Source organism: Trichomonas vaginalis, chromosome VI (assembly GCF_026262505.1).
Source record: "Trichomonas vaginalis G3 chromosome VI, whole genome shotgun sequence".
In the NCBI taxonomy this organism is placed as follows: Eukaryota; Parabasalia; order Trichomonadida; family Trichomonadidae; genus Trichomonas; species Trichomonas vaginalis.
The window spans coordinates 15923365-15946911 of NC_067208.1; the positions used below are offsets into that span (position 1 = coordinate 15923365).

General features: G+C 32.6%; 16 protein-coding genes across 16 annotated transcripts, besides 1 other annotated feature; 7 read left to right on the plus strand and 9 right to left on the minus strand.

Annotated features, from left to right (window-relative positions):
• Window positions 1–390: 390 nt before the first annotated feature.
• On the plus strand, window positions 391–1345 carry TVAGG3_0873230 (ferrous iron binding; the record flags this gene model as incomplete). Its single annotated transcript, XM_001307883.1, has 1 exon — window positions 428–1213. The coding sequence occupies one exon, from the start codon at window positions 428–430 to the stop codon at window positions 1211–1213; it is 786 nt and encodes a 261-aa protein (XP_001307884.1).
• Window positions 1346–2128: 783 nt separating this feature from the next.
• TVAGG3_0873240 (syntaxin family) lies at window positions 2129–2877 on the plus strand (the record flags this gene model as incomplete). Its single annotated transcript, XM_001307884.2, has 1 exon — window positions 2137–2817. One exon carries the CDS (start codon window positions 2137–2139, stop codon window positions 2815–2817), a length of 681 nt encoding a protein of 226 aa, XP_001307885.1.
• Window positions 2878–3270: 393 nt separating this feature from the next.
• On the plus strand, window positions 3271–5091 carry TVAGG3_0873250 (spectrin binding; the record flags this gene model as incomplete). The annotated part of the gene is made up of 1 exon (XM_001307885.2): window positions 3734–5056. The coding sequence occupies one exon, from the start codon at window positions 3734–3736 to the stop codon at window positions 5054–5056; it is 1323 nt and encodes a 440-aa protein (XP_001307886.2).
• A 177-nt stretch (window positions 5092–5268) lies between these two features.
• TVAGG3_0873260 (UBC-like family) lies at window positions 5269–5739 on the plus strand (the record flags this gene model as incomplete). The annotated part of the gene is made up of 1 exon (XM_001307886.1): window positions 5269–5739. One exon carries the CDS (start codon window positions 5269–5271, stop codon window positions 5737–5739), a length of 471 nt encoding a protein of 156 aa, XP_001307887.1.
• Window positions 5740–6099: 360 nt separating this feature from the next.
• On the minus strand, window positions 6100–7605 carry TVAGG3_0873270 (protein kinase protein; the record flags this gene model as incomplete). The annotated part of the gene is made up of 1 exon (XM_001307887.1): window positions 6100–7605. One exon carries the CDS (start codon window positions 7603–7605, stop codon window positions 6100–6102), a length of 1506 nt encoding a protein of 501 aa, XP_001307888.1.
• Window positions 7606–7851: 246 nt separating this feature from the next.
• On the minus strand, window positions 7852–8229 carry TVAGG3_0873280 (uncharacterized protein; the record flags this gene model as incomplete). Its single annotated transcript, XM_001307888.2, has 1 exon — window positions 7954–8229. One exon carries the CDS (start codon window positions 8227–8229, stop codon window positions 7954–7956), a length of 276 nt encoding a protein of 91 aa, XP_001307889.1.
• An 80-nt stretch (window positions 8230–8309) lies between these two features.
• On the plus strand, window positions 8310–9493 carry TVAGG3_0873290 (uncharacterized protein; the record flags this gene model as incomplete). The annotated part of the gene is made up of 1 exon (XM_001307889.1): window positions 8323–9117. The coding sequence occupies one exon, from the start codon at window positions 8323–8325 to the stop codon at window positions 9115–9117; it is 795 nt and encodes a 264-aa protein (XP_001307890.1).
• Window positions 9494–9616: 123 nt separating this feature from the next.
• On the minus strand, window positions 9617–10950 carry TVAGG3_0873300 (Arp2/3 complex-mediated actin nucleation; the record flags this gene model as incomplete). Its single annotated transcript, XM_001307890.2, has 1 exon — window positions 10158–10703. One exon carries the CDS (start codon window positions 10701–10703, stop codon window positions 10158–10160), a length of 546 nt encoding a protein of 181 aa, XP_001307891.1.
• A 198-nt stretch (window positions 10951–11148) lies between these two features.
• On the plus strand, window positions 11149–12616 carry TVAGG3_0873310 (CCR4-NOT transcription complex subunit 11 family; the record flags this gene model as incomplete). Its single annotated transcript, XM_001307891.1, has 1 exon — window positions 11332–12531. The coding sequence occupies one exon, from the start codon at window positions 11332–11334 to the stop codon at window positions 12529–12531; it is 1200 nt and encodes a 399-aa protein (XP_001307892.1).
• Window positions 12617–12689: 73 nt separating this feature from the next.
• On the plus strand, window positions 12690–14236 carry TVAGG3_0873320 (uncharacterized protein; the record flags this gene model as incomplete). The annotated part of the gene is made up of 1 exon (XM_001307892.1): window positions 13140–14036. One exon carries the CDS (start codon window positions 13140–13142, stop codon window positions 14034–14036), a length of 897 nt encoding a protein of 298 aa, XP_001307893.1.
• A 166-nt stretch (window positions 14237–14402) lies between these two features.
• On the minus strand, window positions 14403–14737 carry TVAGG3_0873330 (uncharacterized protein; the record flags this gene model as incomplete). The annotated part of the gene is made up of 1 exon (XM_001307893.1): window positions 14465–14737. The coding sequence occupies one exon, from the start codon at window positions 14735–14737 to the stop codon at window positions 14465–14467; it is 273 nt and encodes a 90-aa protein (XP_001307894.1).
• An 805-nt stretch (window positions 14738–15542) lies between these two features.
• Window positions 15543–17147, minus strand: TVAGG3_0873340 (uncharacterized protein; the record flags this gene model as incomplete). Its single annotated transcript, XM_001307894.2, has 1 exon — window positions 15603–17123. One exon carries the CDS (start codon window positions 17121–17123, stop codon window positions 15603–15605), a length of 1521 nt encoding a protein of 506 aa, XP_001307895.1.
• A 240-nt stretch (window positions 17148–17387) lies between these two features.
• TVAGG3_0873350 (lipid-binding START domain-containing protein) lies at window positions 17388–18073 on the minus strand (the record flags this gene model as incomplete). Its single annotated transcript, XM_001307895.2, has 1 exon — window positions 17402–18073. One exon carries the CDS (start codon window positions 18071–18073, stop codon window positions 17402–17404), a length of 672 nt encoding a protein of 223 aa, XP_001307896.1.
• A 433-nt stretch (window positions 18074–18506) lies between these two features.
• On the minus strand, window positions 18507–19162 carry TVAGG3_0873360 (regulation of endocytosis; the record flags this gene model as incomplete). The annotated part of the gene is made up of 1 exon (XM_001307896.2): window positions 18563–19162. The coding sequence occupies one exon, from the start codon at window positions 19160–19162 to the stop codon at window positions 18563–18565; it is 600 nt and encodes a 199-aa protein (XP_001307897.1).
• A 554-nt stretch (window positions 19163–19716) lies between these two features.
• Window positions 19717–23547: part of a mobile genetic element that runs on past the window's edge.
• On the minus strand, window positions 20828–21058 carry TVAGG3_0873380 (uncharacterized protein; the record flags this gene model as incomplete). Its single annotated transcript, XM_001307899.2, has 1 exon — window positions 20828–21058. The coding sequence occupies one exon, from the start codon at window positions 21056–21058 to the stop codon at window positions 20828–20830; it is 231 nt and encodes a 76-aa protein (XP_001307900.2).
• Window positions 21635–22652, minus strand: TVAGG3_0873390 (uncharacterized protein; the record flags this gene model as incomplete). The annotated part of the gene is made up of 1 exon (XM_051250135.1): window positions 21635–22652. A coding segment is annotated over one exon (1018 nt), but the record flags the coding sequence as incomplete, so codon positions are not given.

The following is a 23547-nucleotide window of genomic DNA, read 5'->3' on the forward strand; positions in this document are numbered from 1 at the left end:
TAACATTCAAACATTGAACTTACATTGAACTTTCCTTTTTCGATGGAATTAACAAATTATTCAATTATTTCCCATTATTCCTGAATTAAATTAATGAAACCAATAAATCTAGCTGAATTAATGTATAATGCAAAATATTGAAAATGAATAAAAAAAATTATCAAGAATCAATAAAATATAGTTTAATCAAAATTTTTAATGGAACAATCGCACACATTTCGACAAATGTATCATATACTTTGATATTTTATTTTACATGATTTCTCAATGAGTTTATCGCAAAAATTGATAATTTAAGAATTGTCAATTAAAGACATTATCTTATAAGTCAGTAAAAGAGATATTTAAATGCCAAATGTGAAAATTTTCTTTGCAAATCAATTTGAAAGGATAAAAATTTCAAACCGTCAAATCATAATTCAAAGTGATGAGTAAACTTCCAGTACTCTTCTTAGGTCATGGCAGCCCAATGAATACGCTGTTTCCCAACAATAAATATAATTTGGAATTTGCCAGAATCGTAAAAACATTTCCAAAGCCGAAATCAATCTTGGTCATATCAGCGCATTGGTGCACAAGGAAAACAGAAATCATGACATGGAAGAATGCTCCATTAGAATATGATTTCTATGGTTTCCCACCCGAATTATACGAGCTGAAATATCCAACCCCCGGTTCTCCAGAATTAGCAAAAAGAGTTTCAGAAATTCTTTCTGATTATCATATCAGATCACAAGCAAAGCGTGGTTTAGATCATGGTGCTTGGTGTATTTTAAGACACTTATATCCAGATGCTGATGTTCCTGCAATTCAGCTTTCCATTGATGTAACACTTCCTCCAGAAAAACATTGGGAAATTGCTGAAAAACTTAATGTTTTGAGAGACGAAGGAGTCTTAATTCTCTGCAGTGGAGATATAGTTCATAATCTCGGTCAAGTAGATTTCGATAGAGTTGATGAGATATATCAATACCAATGGGCAGATGAATTCAGAAATAAGATCAATGAAGCAATATTGAAGAAAGATAAAACAACATTAGTTGAGTTTGAAAAAATCCGTTATGCAAGAATGGCAGTTCCAAATCCTTCAGATCACTATTTGCCACTCATCTATGCAATGGCACAAGCAACAGAGAAGGATAAGATTGAAATATTCAACGATGACATCGTTGGTGGATCATTGTCAATGACATCTATAATGATTCATGAATAAACTTTTTAATATTTTTGAATATTGAATCTTTAAAATAACATATGATAAAATCTCTCGGAGGTATAGTTTTTGGATTGTCGTAGTTCATTTTCTCATGAAACCTCAAAATATTCATTTTCTCATGAATCCAAAGGTCAATCATTTAATAAAATAAAAAAAATCATTATTACGCATTATTTTCACTTAAAAGTGATCAAAATTCTTGATCCAAAGAAACATGTTCTAATCATTGATTCCGATGATAACTACATAAATAGATAACATCACAATATTATCAAGTCATCATATAAGATCTTTCATTCATTGTTAAGATGTGGGTTTTCGGATTAAAGCTATTTCTCTTAATTCAAGCTCTCATATTTTTTAATTTCTATTTTTGTCATTTCCTATATTAAATTTTATGGTTTAAGGCATTATTCTATAGGAAAATTGCTACAATATTACTAAATTAGTTCGTGTGATTTCCTTTTTGATGAAATATATGTCATAAAACAATTAATATTCATGTTTTTCAAAATTATTGAATTAGATGACGCAATATTGCATACTTTAATATCCTTGTGTATTTTATGAGAGGCAGATAGAATAAACTATAACGTTGCCATATATCAATATCAAAAATACATAAAATCTAGAATATCAAAGGAAAACCTTTAGATTCGGGATACAAAATACATAATAAGTATCACTGCTTAAACAGTTATAAAAAAGCGAGTAATTATTTAAAATATCCAACAATTAAAGATATTTTTAATGTTTCCTCTAGAATTTAATTGACTATCGAATTCAGATATTATTATCTTATAAAGACATTCATATCAATATTTCCGATTTATGGAAAATTTTTTCTGTATCGATGGAAAAAAATTTTTTGAGAATAACTCAGCGGTTGATAATGTGAAATTTATTGTTTTCAATTTTCAATGAGTTTGAAAAGAGGAGCTGGTGAAGGCCAAAGTGTACAGCAACTTGTCAATAATTTCGAGAATCGTTTAAACAGTGTTAAGAAAGAGCTCCCTAATATCAGCAATCCATCAAAAAGAATGACAATTAAGAAACATTTCAAAGATATGAACAACTACCAGCTCCAAATTGCTCCACTAATTGCTAATGCTCCACAGGACCTCCAAGATAAGTACGAAAGATTAAGCGGAGATTACGAAGATATTAAAAATGATACCGAAAGGCAAATTGAAATGCTCGAGAAGCAAGAAGCACAGCAGAAACAGCAAGCTTCTCAGTCTTCAAATGCCGGCGGAGCACTTTCCCAGTCCCTTATTCAAGATGAATCAGTAGCAATGGAAAATTTCAACAGAGACACTCAAAACATCGTAGAAGATATGAAAGCAATCGATGAAGCAACATCAATTCTCCAGACTAAGATCGAAGAACAGCATGAAGTAGTTGTTCGCGTTGATAATACGATTGATGATTCACATGAGCAGATGGTACAAGGAAATCAGAGCTTAAATAAGGCTCAAGAGCATCAGAAGGCTAGTAACAGATGCTTGTGGTACATTTTGGCCGGTGTTATCGTTTTCATTATTGTTATTGTAATAATCGTTTTAGCTACAGTCTTACCTAAGAAGAATAAGTCAAAATGAACGAATAGTCTATCTATCCAATATCATACTTTTATGAATTTCATAAATCTTTTAAATTTTTTACTTTTTATTGCTTCAAAAGTCTTATTTTTCAGCCAAATAAGATTTGCAGTGGCAATAAACTATGTTTTACCTTCAAATGTTAAATTTGAGTCTCTAAACTCATATAAGAAAATAAAATTTCAAATTCCAGTCTTAATTTAAAGAAATCTAAGTAAGTAATATGCTTTATTTAGGTTGCAAAAACAATGAGTATTAAAAATCACTATTCTCAATCATCTTTTTATATCATAAATCAAATATTTAGAGATATATGTTTGAATTTCTTGTCATAAGTCATTGCATTCATCGTAAATTCTATATGGGCATTTATTAAACATCCATTCTTTTCTCCAAACAAGAGTTGAATATTCAATTTTTGCAAAAAAAAAATTTCATTCAAAACATCAACAGTTTGGATTCGAATGAACATTAACAACTAAGACTTCATTATTGCTTTCGAATACTGCATTAGTCATCAATGTTTTCGATATTAGTAGCTATGACTATAATTGTTGTTCTCTCCAGAGTTCCATTGCTGGATTTTTCCCAATATGCAACTTAAAGCGAATTTTAGATGAACCTGAAGTAATTCGACTGAATTTCCAAGTACTACAGCTCCCGTTGATGAATTGTCAATAACTAATCTTGATTCCTTTATAATTCCATACGGAAAAAAACTAAAACTGTCAGAGAACTGGCGTTTGTAAACAATTTACATTGACATATTGTCAAAATATTTTGGCGCCAAATTTATCAAAGATTCTGTATTGCCATTTAGACCGTGTTACTTCAACGAGAGTAATAATCGTAACATCACTCCATATCAAGTTGATTGATAAAATTTGTGTATTTGTCACTTTTTGTTAAAATCTTGATGGGAGAATTTCCTCCAGAGCTCGAGAAAGCGATCCAACTCCAGACAACTATTGGAAATCTCAATGAGGAAAACATTGACGCAAGTATAGAGCAAATCATGGCATCAATTTACGTTGAAGAAGAAAATTTACCAGATTTATGCCGCGAAATTGTTAGAATGGTTCCAATTCGCTCAACACATATACCATTATACACAAAATTTTTAACAGCTCTCGCTAAAAAGATGCCAGATCAAGATTTATTCGAAGATATTTTACTTGATGTCATTATCGACGAAGATGTTCCACAACTTTCATACCAACTTCGCAAGAACGACATACTTGGCGTCAAAGACGTTATAAAGAAGAATCATACGTTCAAAACTAACCTTTTCTTTGATGAATTCAATGATGAGAGTGTTCTCTTTGATATGGATGTCTTCAAGGGCAAGAAGGAAGATGATTTATGGAAGCAGCCCCTTGAAGAACTCAGAGAAAATCTTTGGCTTGCAAATTCACTTCAATTCGCAATTAAATCGGACAATGTCGATGCTGCACAAAACCTCGTTATCGCAGAAGGCGATAATGCTGATTGGAAGAAGCCTCTCGAGTGGAGTGAGTTTGAAGTCAGCGAAGCTCCTCCTTCTACAACAGTTCTTGGCTTGGCAGCTTATTTCGGAGCTCCCAAAGTCTGGCTCTTCCTCAAAACTAACTACAATCTCGAAATTACACCAGAAATCGCTCAATGCGCTGTAATGGGCGGCAATATGGAGATAATTAAGGATTGCGAGGACAAAATAAAGGACTGCAATGAGTTTGCATTCAGATTCCACCATCAATCTGTCTTCGAATGGCTTTTGGAGAAAGAAGAATGCAAATTAACACCTATCGATGCAATCATGTCCCATAACTACAAGTTCTTGGTCTCATTAATCAAGAAAGGTACAGATATCAATACTCTTTCGATCAGCGAAGCCGGAATTTCACCTTTAATTTTCGCCGTTCAACATTCCTTCAGAAATGTAATTCAGTACCTCATAAATAGTGGAGCTTCGGTCGACCAATCCGATAGAAACGGTTTAACACCTTTACATATCGCAATTAAAGGAGATGACATAAAAACAGCTGAAGTACTGATCAAGAATGGTGCCAATGTGAACGCTAAGGACTCTAAAGGTAATACACCGTTGATGCAAGCTTGTATAATTGGTTCTCTTCGTTGTGTCAAATTATTACTCGGAAACAAAGCAGATCCAAGCATTCCTGATAACAAAGGTAATGTACCTGCTAGGAGAACATTTAATACTGATATTCAGAAGTTATTAGCTGAAGCCCAAAATTAATTATTTTTTTATAGAGTGAATAAAAACAAAATTACATGATATTTAACTTTTAACTTCATTTTTATATTAAATTGATTATCATCTGAATATGATTTTGAAATTTCATATATTTTTCATTTTATATTTCAATCGAAACACCAAATCAGTAAGATCCGCACAATCTCATGATAGATTTATTTCACTTTTCTCCTTCTGAATATCATTTTTTTGTTATGAAACTTGAAGAAGTTATTGCAGATATCAAAAATTGTTTAGGCTTAGTAAACAAGCCATGGGCAATCGAATTTGATGAAAGCTCACAAGATTATGTGTACAAATGCGCTATAATTGGTGGAAGTGGAACACCAATTTGGGGATCAGTATTTTATTTTACAATTCAGCTCGATAGCTCAGATATAAATCACTTACCAACAGTTACTTTTGCTCCAGGATTAAATCATCCTTTAATTGATTCATCAAATGGAATATTCCATCAACAACAAGATATTTGCATAAACGCTTATAGTACTTCAATGGAAAAATATCTCGATACAATATATTCTTTGTTGATTTTAGATATTCCTCTTACAAATCCATTTAATTCAGATGTTTACCAGTCTTATCAGAATAATCCATCTAAGTTTTGGATGCTTCTACATCATCAAGCAAACACGGTACTGGAAAATCCAACAAGTACTGATTAATCAAAAATTTTTATTTTAATAAAATGTTTCTCTTTTGGTTGGATATGAAATTTTCTTTTTCATAGATGTGGCTTGTATAAAAATTTGAATTCTATTAAAGAGAAATAAGGATATATTTTGAATGAAAGGAAATATTCTTTTTATGGTGTTTTCTATAGATAAACTATACTCAATAATCTTATTATGAAGAATTTTGTGTTGGTGAGTATAAGAACTATATCAAAAATAAAGATCTGATTCAAATAATATCAATTTCTTATGATAAGCAATAATTTTATTAAATCAATTGAACACTATTTGGAAAAATGAATGAAATATTTAAATAAAACTAGTTTACAACATGGATAAAAATCGAGACAGTTATTTCTTAGAATCTGCAGACAAAAGATCGATCATAGCCTTATTATGGTCTTGCTTGGCTATTTCCAAAGGAGAATTACCTTTCTTGTCTACGATCTTCAGATCAAGGTTCTTATTTTTCATAATTACTTTCAATGCGTCAATGTCATTGAAAATAACCGAATAATGGGCGATCGTATGGCCGGAATGATCCTTAATATTAACATCTGTCTTTGGATGCTCAATTAGCTTGATAAGAACATCAAGAGTGTGTACTTTAATGGCAAGCATTGCTGGTGTGCGTCCTTTATCATCTTGGACGTTTGGATTAATTGTTTTTATGTCCAATAAGAAAGAAAGTATTGGAATACTAGGAAGAATGGCCGCAATATGCAGTGGAGTATATCCTTTGCTATCTTTTGCGTTAACATTGTAAGTTGGAATAGCAACGATCATTTTGCTGATTTCGGATATATCTCCTCCACGAACAAGTTGCGAGATTCTTTCTGGTACTTCGTATTTTTCTTTCTTATATCTGTCGCGGATTTCCAAAATCGATGAAATTTGTTCTGAACTGAATCCTTCTTTAATTTGCTCATGTTCGTCGCTTTCGCTAATCATTCTTAGGAGTGCATCAACACCACGTGGTTGGCAGCTCGGAAAAGCAACGACGTGTCGAGAAAATAATTTAAAAATTTTTTCGAAAGAAGGACGTAAAGAAGGATCATCAGCCCAACACAAGCTTATAAGCGTAGCAAGCTTTTGTACCTGCTTAGGCTGGTTTTCTACAGAAGGAAGTTCAGGTCTGAGGTGTTTTTCAACGGATTGGAAAATTTGAACGTCAGTGTACCCCTTGAATGGCACAACCTCTGTAAACATTTCGTAAAGAATCATTCCAAACGCGTATACATCGACTGATTTATCATAAGTATCTGAATGAATTTGTTCTGGAGCCATCCATATGGGTGTTCCGATGCATTTTGTCATGTATTTTTCCGCGGAATCATCTCCAATGAATCTTCCAAGTCCAAAATCTGCAACTTTAGGAAGAACTTTTTCATCTAAGAGAATGTTAGGTGATTTGAGGTCTCTATGGATAATGTTTTTAGCGTGTAGTTTCCTCATTGCGTGTGCGATACCTAAAGCGATGTTTGTTTTCTGAGTACCGTTGATTGTGCCAGGATGATTGTGAATCATATCCCAAAGTGATCCGCATTGCATGTAGGATGTTAGAATAGAGTATGGTGGCTTGGTTGTGAATCCTATCAGGTCTAATAAAAATGTATCTTTTGCTTTGATCAGAATCTCAACTTCTCGCTTGAAGAATGATATTTGCTGTTGGTCAAGTTCTTTTGTAATCAATTCCTTTACAGCTGCATTCCAGCCTGTATACTTATTTAAACCAAGCCAGACGTTGCCGTATGTTCCTTTGCCTAGCATCCTGCTAAACTGATAATCAGTCACATCTACTTCATATGACTTGTATCTATTTAATTCTTGAAGATCATCTTCTATATCAACACTCATTCAAAAAATTGTTTTATTTTTATGCGGAAAGAATAATAAATAAAGAAAAAAATTTCAAAATGTTAATTTTTATTCGAATGATAGCTCAAAAGCATGTAACAATGTGTAATTTACATATTCATCGTCAGTAAAATTGAATACTACCGATCGTTACAATAAAATTTTAAAATTAAATCAGTATAACTGAAAACACTGAACAGTGATGATCTCTAGGCCATTTTATTACCCATCCCATGCATAAAATGTATGAAATGCAATTGTAAAATTGTGATGATTTTAAAAAATGAAAATATCAGTGATCTCAAGGGGAAAAAAATGAAAGCACTGTGTGGCCTCTAAAGTTAGTTGTTAATATGACTGATAGATGGACAGTAATGTTTCTTTTGATATTAACTGGGGATTTTTATCTGAACCGGAAGCTCTGAAACTCTTAGCATCATAAGAGGATAAATCTTTAGAATTTCTAATATAATCTATTTGAGTATTACTTGGGAACTGTGAATCAAAATGAAGTGGCTTATATTTTGGTTTTTCTGGCTTATCTTCGGTAGTATCAAAGTCAAATTCGTCAGGGATTTCAATCTGTTCATTGATAAAGGGTCTGTTAGTTAAGTGTGATAACATTTTGTTGGAAATCTTATAATTTTACGTGTCAAATAAATTATTTTCTGACATGTAAAATATAGGTCTAAAATTTTTTGACAATTAAAATTTTAAATGTGTGGATCTAAAAAGAATATTGGTTTAATTTTATTGGCAATCAGTTCAGTAGCAAGCTTAATTGGCATTTGCTGCTGGGTCGTTGGATCTCTTCAGCCAAGATATAACACTTCTAAGTATTTAACTTCTATTCCTGTTTTTCCGACAACAGAAGATAAACGAGGACTTTGGGTATCAACTGTTTACAACAATGAATCTGAAATTTATAACGAATCCAAACAAATTATTATTGACTTAAAACCTACGAACACTGATCAAAATTCAAGAACAGTTTATCTAGTCCATAACATGTTTTACCTTAACACATCAATTGCATTTTTAAATTCCAAAAATAAAACAATTAGTTCTAAAAGTTTCAATGTTACCTATGGTTTAACAAATGAAACTGATCCACTAGTTAACCAAAATATCAACTTACTATTGGAATTTATGAATTCTTATGGATTCTTTAAAATCCACTGTCCATATTCGACAATTATTACGAGCGATCAAGGAATTGAACCATTGTGCAATAGATCTAATGGATATCCTATGCAAATTCTTCATAATTTCACAGCTACACCAATAACTAGCATAAAATCTGATTATTATAATACAACTAAGTATCTATCGATTGATTATGGTTACTTTTTGCCATCTAATTACATTCACACACCACAAATATATCTTGTTTCTTGGGCCATTACAAAATCGAGTGAAATCACTTTATCTGGTGCTATTATTACTGGTTTTGGCTTCTTAGTCCTTACAGCTTCTATAGGAATGTTTGTTTCAATGATTAATGACGATTGATTTTGATTTTTAGGTACATTTTTAATAATTGTCATTATCCTTTTGCCCAATCTTCATAATTAGCGATTATAAGCTATATCCCTTTATTTCTTATATTATTTTATATCAAAATACAAGATTCACCGAAATATGGTGAATTTTTCTCGATTCGACTGGATTACTCTTGTTAGATGATTTTTGTTTGTTTAATTGATCTTTTCTCCTAGAGAATAAAAGTTTTTGTTTCCTATCTTTTCAAAATCAATATTATTTATTCCAGTTATGAATGAACTTGATTTTTATGAAATAAATAATGGTTTTGATTTAAAAGATTCAAAAATTAAACTTAATTTGAGATAAAGGACGATTTTAGATTGAAAATCATAATAGAAACTGCTATCGAATGTTCTTCAAAATCCAAATATTTTCTGAATTCGAGTTTTTCATGTTCAATATCTACATTTTGATTACGAAAATTTGATTTTTCAATTTTTTTTGGAAATCTTTATTATTAAATTTAGTTTTTTAGAAGATTTTAAGGGATTTTAGCAATTATAAATCACCAAATAACTTTTATTTTAGTTATTTTATCGATAATATTTGAAACTACATGTAGATACTGTATATTAATAAATATTCATTTCAAAATATACAGTCCTTCTCGAGTACAGAAGAAGTATATTTCACTACAATTGATAAAATTACTATTTCTCTTGTTTGGAATCAAATACTGGCTAACAAAATAACCTATTGCTTCAATTTCTCATACATATTAATAATACGAGATGAAGGTACTATATATTATAGGTCAATATCATGAAATCAATGCATCAATTCCAGCTCCCCTCCACATTTCATGATATTGAATATGATTTTGATTCGAATTCTTCAAGAATCAAATTAACAATATCTATAATATGATGTAAAAACAGTTTGGAGTTATTTTCACATTAGAAAACAGTAGAATCAAAAATGAAGGGGAAAATCAATGATGATTTAAAAAACTTACTGTAAAAGATTAACGTCAATTTAGTGTGTTATAAAATCGCAGGGCTATATAATTAGTTAGCCATTTCCTTATCGAGGAGCTTCTTGTTGGAGAAGCAAACCCACCATTTGTCTGCTTCAGCACCTGTGGCGAAAACTTTCTGAAGAAGGCGGTTGCCCATTTCGATACGAAGCTTCTTGAAATAATCGCGGAGTTGTCTTTTCTCGTTCTCATTCTTTGGAGCTGTAACATAGGAATCGATAATGAAACCGCCTTCACCTGGAATTGGGAATGGCTTGAGATTCCAGCCGTCGATTTCAAGCTGGCATTTAGCTTTGTCCTTCTTGTTCTTGGCGAAGAATTTGAGACATTTCATTCCGTAGAATGTGAGATAAATAATGAGACGGTCTGCGCCTGTCTTTGCTGGGAAGTCACGCATGAAGATATTTGTGCGCATATGGTAAAGGGCCTCATCGACGATATCGAATTCTGGTCCATTGTTCTTTGCAGAATCACGAACGACAAGAATTGGAAGGCCACTGATCATCTGACATTTAATTGAGCCGAAGGCAGAAATTTTTGAACTTGGATTCGCTTCTTTGGGATAATTTGCTGTCATATAAATTCAAGTGTCACTTTTTTCGGGCAAATATTGTTGGGTAAAATTGATTCGAAAAGTGAAGTTGAAAGATGAAGTCATCGATTCGACCCCTGGTAATGGTTTTTATTTAATCGATGATTGCAGGATACTTAGATATGACATAAACTTGTTATATATCATGGAAGATTCAAAATATCTCATGAAATTCACTAATTTTTATTTAAAAACGGAATAACTTGAAAGTCTAACCGATATTAATAGTAAATAAATCCTTAATGTATCTTGCTTTTCGATTAAATTCATGAAAAAACTAAGAGATTTGTGAAATCGAATTTTCTTTTGCATTATTTTTTGCTTTCGAATTAAATTTTATATTGTGAATACTTCAATAAACAAATAAATACTATTTATCCATTGGAAATCGGAAACAATTGAATCAAAAATCTGAAATCTTATTTTATGAATCAGTTTTGCTTTATAATTTGCTATACATTACAATTACACTTTATTTTTACGATTAAGAATCAATTCTAAATCAATCGATTTTCCAAATTCCGATGTTTTACCTTTATTCAATTTGGCAAAGTGATATTCCAAGGTTAAATTAGAATCGATCAAATTTCTTATTTTCTAATAAAATAAAACTATGCTCGATCGAAATTCTGCCGAGCAATTAGTTTTATTGATTTCAGATGATAGAAATACACTATCATCAATTTACAAGTCTTTTTGTAGCTTCTTGGAAGCTACAAAAGTTCTCTCTTTAACAACTTTAGGTTTCATGATGGAATCAAATCTCTTAACTTCACAACAAACAGTAATTTCTCTTTGGATACTATATTCAGAGTCAAGAAATAGCCCATTACCCGAAAATGAATTCTCAATTGTATATTCAAGTTTATTTCTTCAAGCAAAAGAAAATTCGTCCTCAATTCATCAAAATATTGCTATATTATTACAAATGATACTATCAAATGAATCAATTGACTTCATTTCCTCAAAAACAGCTTTGTCATTTTTATCGATGAAGCTAAGTCCTCCAAAATCAACAGATATCTACATAAGCCAAGGCACTGATCAAATTTACAGATCAATCTTCGTCGTCAATAATGAATTTAATTTAAAATCAAAACCAACGTTGACAACAGATGCTCTTATTGAAATCATGACATCTCCAAATCTTTTTTCAGAGCCACAATTCGGACCAGACAACATTGCACCTCCATTATTCCCAATACAAACAGATGAATTAAGTTCAACTTATATAGCTGATTATGATCCACCATTTCTGTTCGATGACGCTCCAAAGTCAATGATATACGAGCCAGTTGAATCAATCATTATCAGGATGAATGTTGACAAATTAAAAAGAAGAGAAGCAGATATTGTTCTTGAAGCCATTAAAACAAATCTTTCTCTCGTTAGATTTCTTTGGGATGATAAAATTAGAGCTCAAGACTTTATAGAAATCAATAAATCTGCTGCAAGCAAAATTTATTGCTATATTTCATCAATTGACCAATCAATATTCGATACATTACTTGTCTTTGAAGTTACAAGACCAGTTATGTCAGTAATTCGCGATATGATTTTGGAAGGAAATTTCCCTTCAAATTTTGTTGAAAATATGACAGATGTTATTCTTGAAAAGCTGAAAAAGTCAGATAAGAAGGAATTACTGGAAACTAGAGCTTCAGCGTTCTTTGGAATGATGTGTGAACTTATTTCTCAAAAAGTTTCTTTCAGTGATTACGTAATTGGAGAAATTAGAGATTTCCTCGAAGAAGGAAAGGTTAATGATGTCGTCGAAGCTCAAGATCTCTTTACTTTCTTAACTGAAACATAATATTGTTATTTTCTAATATATTTGTATGATTATAAAAGTTTTTACCATGAATTCAAGCATATTTACTAGAATTACTATATCAACTTATGGAAAGCTTATAAAATATGATATTTGATAAAAATATCGAAGAAATTAATGATATGAGGAGCAGTATCAGTATGATTTCTTATAACTACGAAAATCATCAGTAAAATTCCTCTATATACTCTAATAAGTCCACTTTGATCTTGAAAATTATATCTCAATTTCTTATTCGATATTAGGTATGCTGCAAATATAATTTAAATCTTAAAGACCTTAAGAAAATATTGTCATTCAAATCAAAATATACAAATACTTATCTGATATTTAATTATTTTGGATTTATCTTTGCAGATATCTCAATACTCATCAAGATGGCAGTATATGAACAATTTACCTTGAGATCTTTTCCTGATATCGATCACGTTGTAAATTGCTGATATCTCCTACGGTTTCAGATCATCAAATTACAGATTTAAGATCACAAAGGGCCATAAAATCGATTATAGATATCCAACATGTACAGATTTTCCAAACTCACTTTTGAGGAAGCGGCTACAGCGAAAAAAAAACTTTTAATTTTTTTCATGAGTGAAATTGATGTTTGCATTGTAGCTATGCCAGGATTTAAGTGCAATTATCCCGAAATGATTGCACTTGGATTTCTATTTTGCATTACTGGCTTAGGTTCAATATATTTCTTAATTAAAAATTTGAAATCTCCAATCCACATCAAAGAACGCAAAGTTTTCAATTCAAATTCATTATTTTGGATCACAATGATGATATGGATGGTTTATCGAGGCTTAATATTATTAATTCCTTTCAATTATACTTCATCGACACTTTTAATTTTCCAAGGAGGCGTAAATGTCACATTGGCTTTAATTCCAATATCTCTTCTCGTTCTTCTTACATGTGAACTACTTTTTTCATACAGAAATCCCGGCTACAAGATTATTTCATTTTTCAGATGCGTTTTTGCCGTTTTCGTTTTTGTTTTCTTAGTTACAGGCGTTGCAATATCGTTCATTCCAACAGATGATAACAGTGACTCAGTTTTCGGAATTTCCTTATGGAGTGGCTGCACAGACTTACTTATTCTTGTTTTCGTTGTTATACCAGCATATCTTTTAATCGACGCCATTTCTTATCCAATTATTCAACCAGATGATATTCCCTGCGTTAATCAGTCGAAATTCGGACTTTCTATATTCGGAATCCTCTTCTTCCTTCGTTCTTTGTACAATATATTACACTACCTCAAACTTAATCCAATTTCTACTTGGCTTTCTCATCAACAGAATTCTGCCAATATTGCCAAGGCCAGAGCTTTCACTGCATGCTTCACATTCATTTTTGAGTACTGCACTGGCATTCTTGCGATGATTGGATCAAACCTTATCAGAAAACACGACCTTAAGTTCGCAGAAGATCCATTCTATGCTCGTGGAGCTAGCGATTCACTTATTGTCGCTGGATAGACTTTTCATCTGCTTAGTAATTAAATCTTTCCTAAATGTTTTTGATAATTTCATTTTTTTTTATACTTTTCGCTGCTAAGTTTTGAGAGTTTGGCATTAACATTACATAATTAATAATTTAATACGCTACATAATAAAATAAACTCAACCTTTTTTAATATTCACTGGACAAATGGCTTTTTTCCCTATTCACAACAACACTATGACACATACATCATTAATTGAAACAAATGATTCACTAGTAAACTATTAATACAAGAGAGTATCTAATTCAATAATTATTCATTCATTTTCATATGAGTTTTCATTATATTAGCTCAATTTATCAGATTTTGAAGTTGATTATATACCATTTTAAGTACCAAACTTTAAAAAATGAGTGATTTTATATATTAAATTACATTTTTAATTAATACAAATTAAATTACTTATTTCTTCTTTTCAGCTGGCTTCTTATCGGCGGCAGCAGCAGCAGCTGGAGCCTTGGCAGCATCACCGGCTGGAGCAGCGGCTGGTTTGCCCTGACCAGCATGACCGTGAGCAACTGGAGCCTTCTTGACTTGGACTTCCTTGTGAGATGTATGGAGTGGGTCTACACCATGAACCTTCTCGTGGTGGTTTGTCTTCTCATCAATTTCCTTCTGGTGGAGAGCGAGGATCTTGCGGGAAGCAGAGTTAGCACCATGCTCAACAGCTGACATTTCTTGAGAAATGAACTCAGGACTGCTTCTTAAAACATTTCAGAAGATCTTGGAACTCTCAGAATTCTTAAAATTTAAAATTACACGATAAATATCAACAAACATAGGTAGCTAGTTATATTTTCCCAGTAATTATCGGTGATTATTATCAAAAAAATTCTCTCAGAATTTTTCTATCGTTTCTTTCCGATTTTTCGAACATTTAATCCCGAAGCTCCATACACCATAATAAAACGATGACATCATCATCGGCAAAAATTTGGCAAATTTCAATCAAGAAATGGTTTTTTGACGATACATTAGAAATTTGGAAAACAGCATATCTGTAATCAACATATGATATAGTGCTTGACTTTCCTATTTTCGCAAAATTTCGATAATTTTTTTTGAGTGAAATCTCCAAAAATAAGAATTAGTTGATTTATACATTGCATACGGTTACTTGCGCATGAGTAATATCATTCCAATATATTCGATGCTATTTTATCCATTATTTTTTAAGAATTCAGTAAATTTTAGTAAAATGAATTATCATAGTAAAGTCACTCATAAAAATGGATCATTTTAGCACTTGTGGAGTTTACTTAGATGTTTAAACTATGATTCATCAAATATTTTGTTACCTATGTTCCAATCCAAAAAATATTTTTTCTGGAGCGAAGTTTGATCGTTTGAATCATGATATCCGAAGAAGATAATATGATATTACACATTGTGATATGTATACACATGGACCAAGGCATATATTTAATACATTTATGCTAAATGAAATCAAAACAATATCGTGAAAAATGTAGATTTAACTTTATAGAAAAAATTTTGTTTATGATTTTTTTTGAAAAAATGAAAAATAGAAATTATGTTTTTAGATACTTTGTGGCTCTGGTAAATTATCTGCAATGATGACATCCGTTGCGATTGAATTAATCGCTTCTGAGTAGTCATTTGCGCTCTGAAGGATGGCCTTGACTTTATCAGGTTCAGTGATTGCAGCGTATTGTCTCTGCGAAATTGAGACCATTTTGAGGCTTTCTAATTTTCTTAAAATTGAAATGAAAATTGAGCCTCTGCAAGGTGCATAAATCTGGTCTTTAGTGACTTTCTTCTTAACAAGCTTCTCCGCATTGGAAACAATGAACATAAGAGAAGTTAAATAAGGCCATTGACCAGGAACAGAGGAAACGAGGGCCTGATAATCAGCAGTGCCTACAGTGGGTTGAGAAAGCCACCATTTCATTATGGAAAAGTCCATATGCTTGATAAGATAAGAATGAATATTCATATTAAGGATATTCTTTGGAACTCCGAGATCATTACACATGGAAGTATGATCTTTGTACCATGTAATGAATTTCTTCGGGTTATTAATGAATTTATTGATCTGTTGAACATCAATTTCTAAAATTCTTGCAATAATTTGTTTGTAAGTAATGAGAATCATCAATTCGAAGTTAGGAAGATTAAGTTGAAGGTTCGTTCTTATATATTGTACTAAGAAACAAATGTTTGTTACGATATACAACAAACCTCTGTCATGTTGCTCATCATTTGCAATTAAACCGGCAAAGAGTGAACAGATCTCAATCATGAAGTGATCTATTTCCTCTAAGTTAAATCCGATTGATGGCGAAGATAATTTCTTCAAAGTATTGCAAAGAATAAGTCCAATGTAAGGATATCTGAGCTCCTGAGAATTGTGGAATGATCCATAGCTCTTGACTTGTCCATTTGGAAGGACAAATAAGTAATCCTTCTCCATCATTCCTAAAATTGTTTGGACAATCAAATCGTATCTTCCATTGAGCTTTGTATTGCATTTTTCGAGTTTGTCGAATGAATCTGTGATTCTCTGAATCTGTGCATCACTTACACTATCTGCAGGAAGTTCTGAAAAAGTATTAAGTAATTCGTCGGCTTTTATGTATCTTTCAGGAACTGTATCATCGTCAATTGTGCTCTCGATAGAATTGACTATCTCGATGTATGACGATGCATACTCTTCAGCTTCGTATGGCGGAGTTGGAAAGTTATTGTTTTTGGCAACAAGTTCAGTTTCTACAACGAATTCGCCAATTGATGAAGTGCAAATGCCTTGAAGAAATACTGACTTCTTTGTATAAATTGATTCAGGAATATCAATTTTTGCATCAGAAAATTTAATCGAGTTACCTTTTTTATCGATGGCATGGACAGCTAATATAACTGAAACATCTTCGCCAATCTGTTTTGGAACAATAAATGATTCTTTTACAGAAATCATTTGATCATTTGCTGGAAAAGGCGCTGTTTTGCCTAGAACTCTTCCACACCTCCAGCTAATAAATATACGAGAAGGAATTACACGTGGAAGAATAATTGATGTGATCCGACATTCAACAGCGTTCATTTCTTTTCTATCGTCAGATCAAATTTTATTTCCGCAAAAAGTGGCATCTTTTAAATTTTTATCTCAATTAGTATTAATATCGATATTCACTTTGATTTAAAACAAATTATTTATCGAATATTCAATTTTTTATACAAATTTCAAAAAAACCAAGTTGAATTCCGATCGAAAGCATGCAAATATAGTATTTTTGAGAAAGGAAGTAGTTTGAAACAGGAAATACAATAAAATATTGTAATTTATTTTAAAATTTTAAAATGTATAAGAAATATATTGGTTTACTTAGCTTCATGGTCCTTAATGATCTTTCCTCTGACACCCTTAGCAGCATAACCCTGCTTTGTAACGACAGCGTTGTATGCCCAGGATGGAAGGCTTCCCTTTGGATCAGCGTGGACGTAGAATGAAAGCTCGACATCCTTTGGATTTTGTTCTGAAACTTTAGCGATGAAACCTTGGTAATCCATGAAAGCACGGACATGCTCCTTGTTTTCTGGGACAAGATCATCATCTGGGATAGAGATATTGATTGCAATGAGAAGGCCATCCTTTTCAACCATCTTTCTGTAGAGAATGAATTCACGTCCTGAAACTAATGGGCCTGGTGATGCTGTAGCTGTGACAAACAAGTTATAGTCAGTGCCATTGCCAGAAAGCTCATAGCAGTAGTCGAGGCCATGGCGTTGCTTTTCTGGTGTTTTATCATCAACAATTGTAATTGGAAGAAGAACTTTCTTGACTTCTTCAAGTGTTGTGTCTGGGATTGTGACGACACTTTTAGCAGCAGCAAATGGTGATGACTCAATGTATAATTTATAGAACTTGATTTCTTGCTCTTCACTTGAGAGTTCCCACTTTGGATCATCCTTAATTGTAAGGAGTTTAGCAACAGCTTCATCATGAAGCTTAGAATAGTTAGCAAGCTGCTCTGGTGTTGCAGATTTAGCCATTTTTATATAAAAATTATAGTTCACATCACTTGCAAACTTTTTCTACCCTCACTACACGAAACTTGATTACACACTTTCTTATGCACCAGTGTGAATAGAAATGCGATCTACTCTTTGCATTCCCAATAATTATGATAAATTTAATTTGGAATCTGTCATGATATGAAAAATAGCCAATGACAATATAGTCAAATATTTGTTTGAGATCTGTCTATTATAAATGACTATAGAGGGATGATTATTTCAGCGATCGCATTCAAAAATTATTGAAAATATGAAGGCAGATTGAATAACTTTAATGACACATATAACAACTAATATAGAAATAAAAATTTTATCCAATATAATATCAATTGGATGAGATATTTTTATCTCACCATATCATATAATAGTATGCCAAATTAGGATAGAAAATAAATAAGAAGTGCAAAGTAAGAGCTATGATAGTAGTATTTATTAAAAGAAAAAGAAAAGAAACAAAAAAATATCTTAGCATTGGCAGCCACCATCACTTTTTGCTTTCTTTTGTGATGTAGTAGTTGTCTTACAAACAATTTGCCCATTTTCAACTCTATCATATACAGATTTCGTTGCACGTGCAAAAGCTTCTTGAACATTATCACCACCACGCGCGGATGTTTCCAGGTACAAGAGGTGATGTGTATTTGCGAACGATGTAGCTTCTGAAGTTGTAATAGCTCGAGAGGAAGATAAATCTAATTTATTACCAATCAAAGTCACGGCAGCATTTGGGTCGCAAAGAGTATGCACATCGTTCAACCACAATGCTAAATCATCGAAAGATTTACGATCTGTAATATCATATACTAAAATTACACCAACAGCATTTCTAAAATAGGACTTGGCAATAGCCCTAAACTTTTCTTGACCAGCTGTATCCCATATTTGAAGTTTGATAGGGTTTCCATCTACTTCGATAACAGTAGAAAGGTATTCAACGCCAATTGTTGATTGATTTTCTGGTGAGAAAGTTCCATCAATTAAGCGTGATAGAAGTGCAGTCTTTCCTACACCACTGGAACCTATGACAATGAATTTAAAGTTGTATTTATAATCAACACCAATCATTTTATATTGTCACTTTTTATCTACATTCAAATTTGTTCGTCTTTTTCAAAATCTTGATATGAAATATCAGTGCTAAAACATGAACACACTGAAAATTAAAAAAAAGGTAGTGGGGCTTCCAGGCGCGTTGCGCCCTCTAGCCCTGAAGATGTTTAGTATAAATGAAGTTTATATTCGGAGGGCTTCCAGGCGCGTTGCGCCCTCTAGCCCCGAAGATGTTTAGTATAAATGAAGTTTTTATTCGGAAAATTGTTAGTCTTCTGGGTCGAAAACATTATATAATGTGTCGCTTTTCACAAATTATATATGTTTTCATGTTTTGTCACTTTTCGGGTAAAAACATTTTTATTATTATATATAAATGAATTTTACAAAACCACCGTTACCGTTCTTTGGAAATAAGAGTAGATGTAAAGATATTATATTGAGAGAACTTAAGAAACTACCGAATGGTCTAACATTTGTAGATTTGTTCGGTGGAAGTTTCTATATGTCCCATTTATGTCATACCGTATTTCCTGACTCAAAGATTATAGTTAGTATCCCTAAGTGATGTACTGTGGCACTGCGCGCCTCCGTACACGACTTAGTGGTTTTGACACTTTACGAAACCGGTAACGTATATTTTACAACACAACCATAACACCAACTTAACCTTAAATATTTACAAAACCGTCTGACACATAAACGACTTCACTAACGACTTCACTAACGAATTCACTACCGTCCTCACTAAATAAAAAATAAACTTATTTTTATTTTTTTAAAATTTTTTATTTCATTACAAAGACATGTCCGACTACATTTACTATGACTCTTTCCCAGAACGTTTCCGTGAACTATTCAAAACTCAAGTAAAACTGAGAAACATGCATTTTAACAAAGACAGACCCATTGACGATGAAAGAAACCCTGAATATATTATAATACCTTATGATGCTAAATTTATTGCATACATTCCTTATGGACGTAGAGGAACGAAAACTATTTCAACAAAGACGAAAAATTATTTCTGGAGCGATGAAGAAAATTGCCTTATCTACATAAATGCATACTTAAATAAAGCTACATATTGTACAAAAGAAGGTTGGACTGGATTTGAGCTCTACATATACGACGACGATGGAAACAGACGTTGTGTATACCCATACGATAATATGTACCATTGTTTTCATCAAGCATTAAACGAATACATAGTCAGTAAGGGTCTCATTCCTGTTGAGTAGATATGCTTTATTTTTGTTCTGTCATTTATATAAAAATTAATGATATCACCACCCTCACACGTATGAAAACATAGCGCAAAAATAATGTTTAGGTGAAGTGGTGAAATCTCACCTCTTTTTTCACCTGGTTTTTCACCATCTTGAATTCATTGCTTTATAACTCTCTTCCTTTCTCCAACTCTTCTAACTTCTTCCTAAGTTCAGCAATGTTGTCCTCATGAAGTTTAATCTTTCTCAAAATTCCTTCTTTATCTAATGGTTGCTTTATCTTTCTAAACTGAACTCTACCATCCTTCATAGTATGAATGTAAAAACCTTCTGGAATAGTTCCTGATTTAATGTATTCTACCAAAAACTTTTGTTTCATTGCTTCAGTGACTTTAGTCGTCATTTCAATCAAATAAAAATTTTAATATTAAATAAAAATAACATTATTTTTTCAGTAAGGAAACGCAGGAGTTTTACGATTTATTTGAGGAGTAGGTTCTGGTTTAAATGTTGGAGTCGGTTTAGGAGTTGACTTTTGAACAGGAGTTTGTACTTCCATAGGTTCAGGAGTCATTGAAGGTGTTGTTTGTGAAGGCGTTGGTTTTGTGTGGTGTGGAGTTTGTTTAACTTCAGCTACTTCAGTATTATTTACAACATTTGCTTTATTTCTTTTCAACATCATAACTGCTCCTGCTGTAGCTAGCAAACCTAGTGGGAGACCATATTTATATAAGGACTTGACCAAATGCTATTTTTGACAGGAGCTGGTGGAACACCTAACCTTGGTGAGACTGCTCTTTGCCATTGTGCAGCTCGTAAGAAATATTCAATAGGTGCTCCATAATCGTTTGGTAAAGTTTGTTTCATAGATGGTGAAGGTTCACGAGAGCTTGATGAAGAACTCATTTATAAGCTTTAAAAATAAACGTTCATCCTTTATTCCTCACTGTCGTCCGTAGCTAAGTTATAGTCGTCTAATCTTATTATTGGATGCCATTAGCACGCACCTGAATGGCAAAGCAACAATCCCTCATAAATCCAATAAGTGGCTTTGGTACATTTTCAGTTGCTAGTTCAATAGGTCCTTTAACAGACAATTTGTATGTTATTGGAGCAGTAGATGTTTGACCTTGCTGGAAGCAAAAGTCCACTTCTGTTGGAAAACCACATAAGAAATGTGTGTTGTCATAGCTATCCCATTTATGTTCCACACTACCATCATCCACCAATGACCTCATAACATCTTCATTAAATCCTATCATATCATTGTTTGTATTGCAAGCGTTCGCAACCATTTCATAAAATACAGGTCCATATGATTTTTCAGGTTCTGCAGGCATATTTCCATAAGCTCCCATGGAAAGCTGAAGATATTTAAACTTAGGGTTCTCAAAATTAACATAATAGTTGTCTTTCTTTCTAAATAGTGCCCAAATACTTTTAACATTAATAGGCGTATAAGCTGCTGTAAATGTTGCACTTGAACTATCTGTATTCTTTGAGAATGAACCGTCCATAGGAATCCAATCCATAACTTTAACAGGAAAACATAAAGCCTCGTTTGTATAATGTTCTACAAGTTCTGTATAAATGTTAGGGTCTAAAGAGAATGACTTTGGATGAATGAAACATTCATTAAAATCCATCTTTGTTCGAAATAGTTGCTGGGTTACAGTTGTAATAGTAACTGTTCCACTAGCTTCTACTGCCTTCGTTATCATAGTGAATGGTTCATTCCATGGAACAAATTTATTTGTCGGTGGATTTGAATCTGAAGCAAATGCAACTTTAAGAGTTGGATTGAAAGCAATGATATCATTTACAGATATAGATGTGCATTGTAAGGCGTCGCTACTGAACTTTACTTTAAGCTGAATGTTTCCTGCAAAAGCTGGAATAAATCGAATAGCTTCTAATGGAAGGAATCTTCTAACAGGAATTCTTAAACGAAGCTTAAAATCAAATGATTTTCCTGCTGTAATTGGACCACTAACAATTTGTCCTGTTCTGCATGTTCCCGAATGACTCCATACATCTTCATGTCGAGTCTTTGAGAAAACATCTACTTTCTTTATTTGTTCGGTAGTTTGTGAGTTTGAAGTTATATATGCTTCTTCTCTTGCGTTGTCTTGAGAATATACGATACGACCATTTGCAAGGATTTGATATCCAGCAACTGCATAGAAAGCGTCATCGAAACCAATCCAAAATCCTGGTGGGTTTGTTTTATTGGAACCTGAACCAATTTCTTTATCTACAATAAATTGACCTTCCATTTTATACGTAATGAATGTATTGTAAAGGTCCAACATATTTTCACCAGGAGGTGAGAGATTGAATGTTACCCATGTGTTATCTTTAGCAGTTCCAGGTTGTGATGGAATCTTTGCGTCAGAATATTTTCTATTAGTGTCACCAATTTGAACTGCATTGTCTATGATATCGAAATATGAGCGAATCTGATGAATATGCTCTGCTGGAGTAAATTCGTTTACTGTTCGTTCTGCATGTATTTACTTCAGATAAAAATATCTATTTACTTCATTATTCTCACTCTTCTTCTTGGCATTCGTGGTGGAAGTTGTTTCTTGACATTTTCAATGAACTGTACATTCTCTTTTGTCTCAACTTCTTTCACTGGTGGGTCAGGGTTCTTTGACTCGGTTTGTTTTTCAATGAAATTCACGAACTTTGCAATAAGCTCTTGATTCGTTATTGAAAGTACATCTGGCTTCTTTTCTTCTGGTTCTATTGACTTTTCAGTTTGAACAGAAGGTTTTATATGGGCTTCACCCTTGCCATACACCTTAATGTTGTCGCTTTCTGCATTCGCTAATGGAACCTTTCTTTTTCTTACGTATATTTTACCATCTTTACTCTGACTTACGTAATAGAAAGGATGTTGTATTCCTCTTGCGTCATTTAATATAATAGACTCTCGCTCTGATTTTGACAAGCTCATTTTACATCGGTTAAAGTTTTAATTTTGTTTTTTATCTGCAGTCAAATGACTCAGACAAGCCCTACGGACAAGACCCAAGGGGTCATAGATGTTGAAGCATTGAAGAAAGAAATTCGTGAGCAAATTTTATCCGAACTGAAGGAACAAAAACAAGAACAAAAGCCAGAGAGACCAAAGAGAAAACTTAGTGAAAAACAACTTGCTGCATT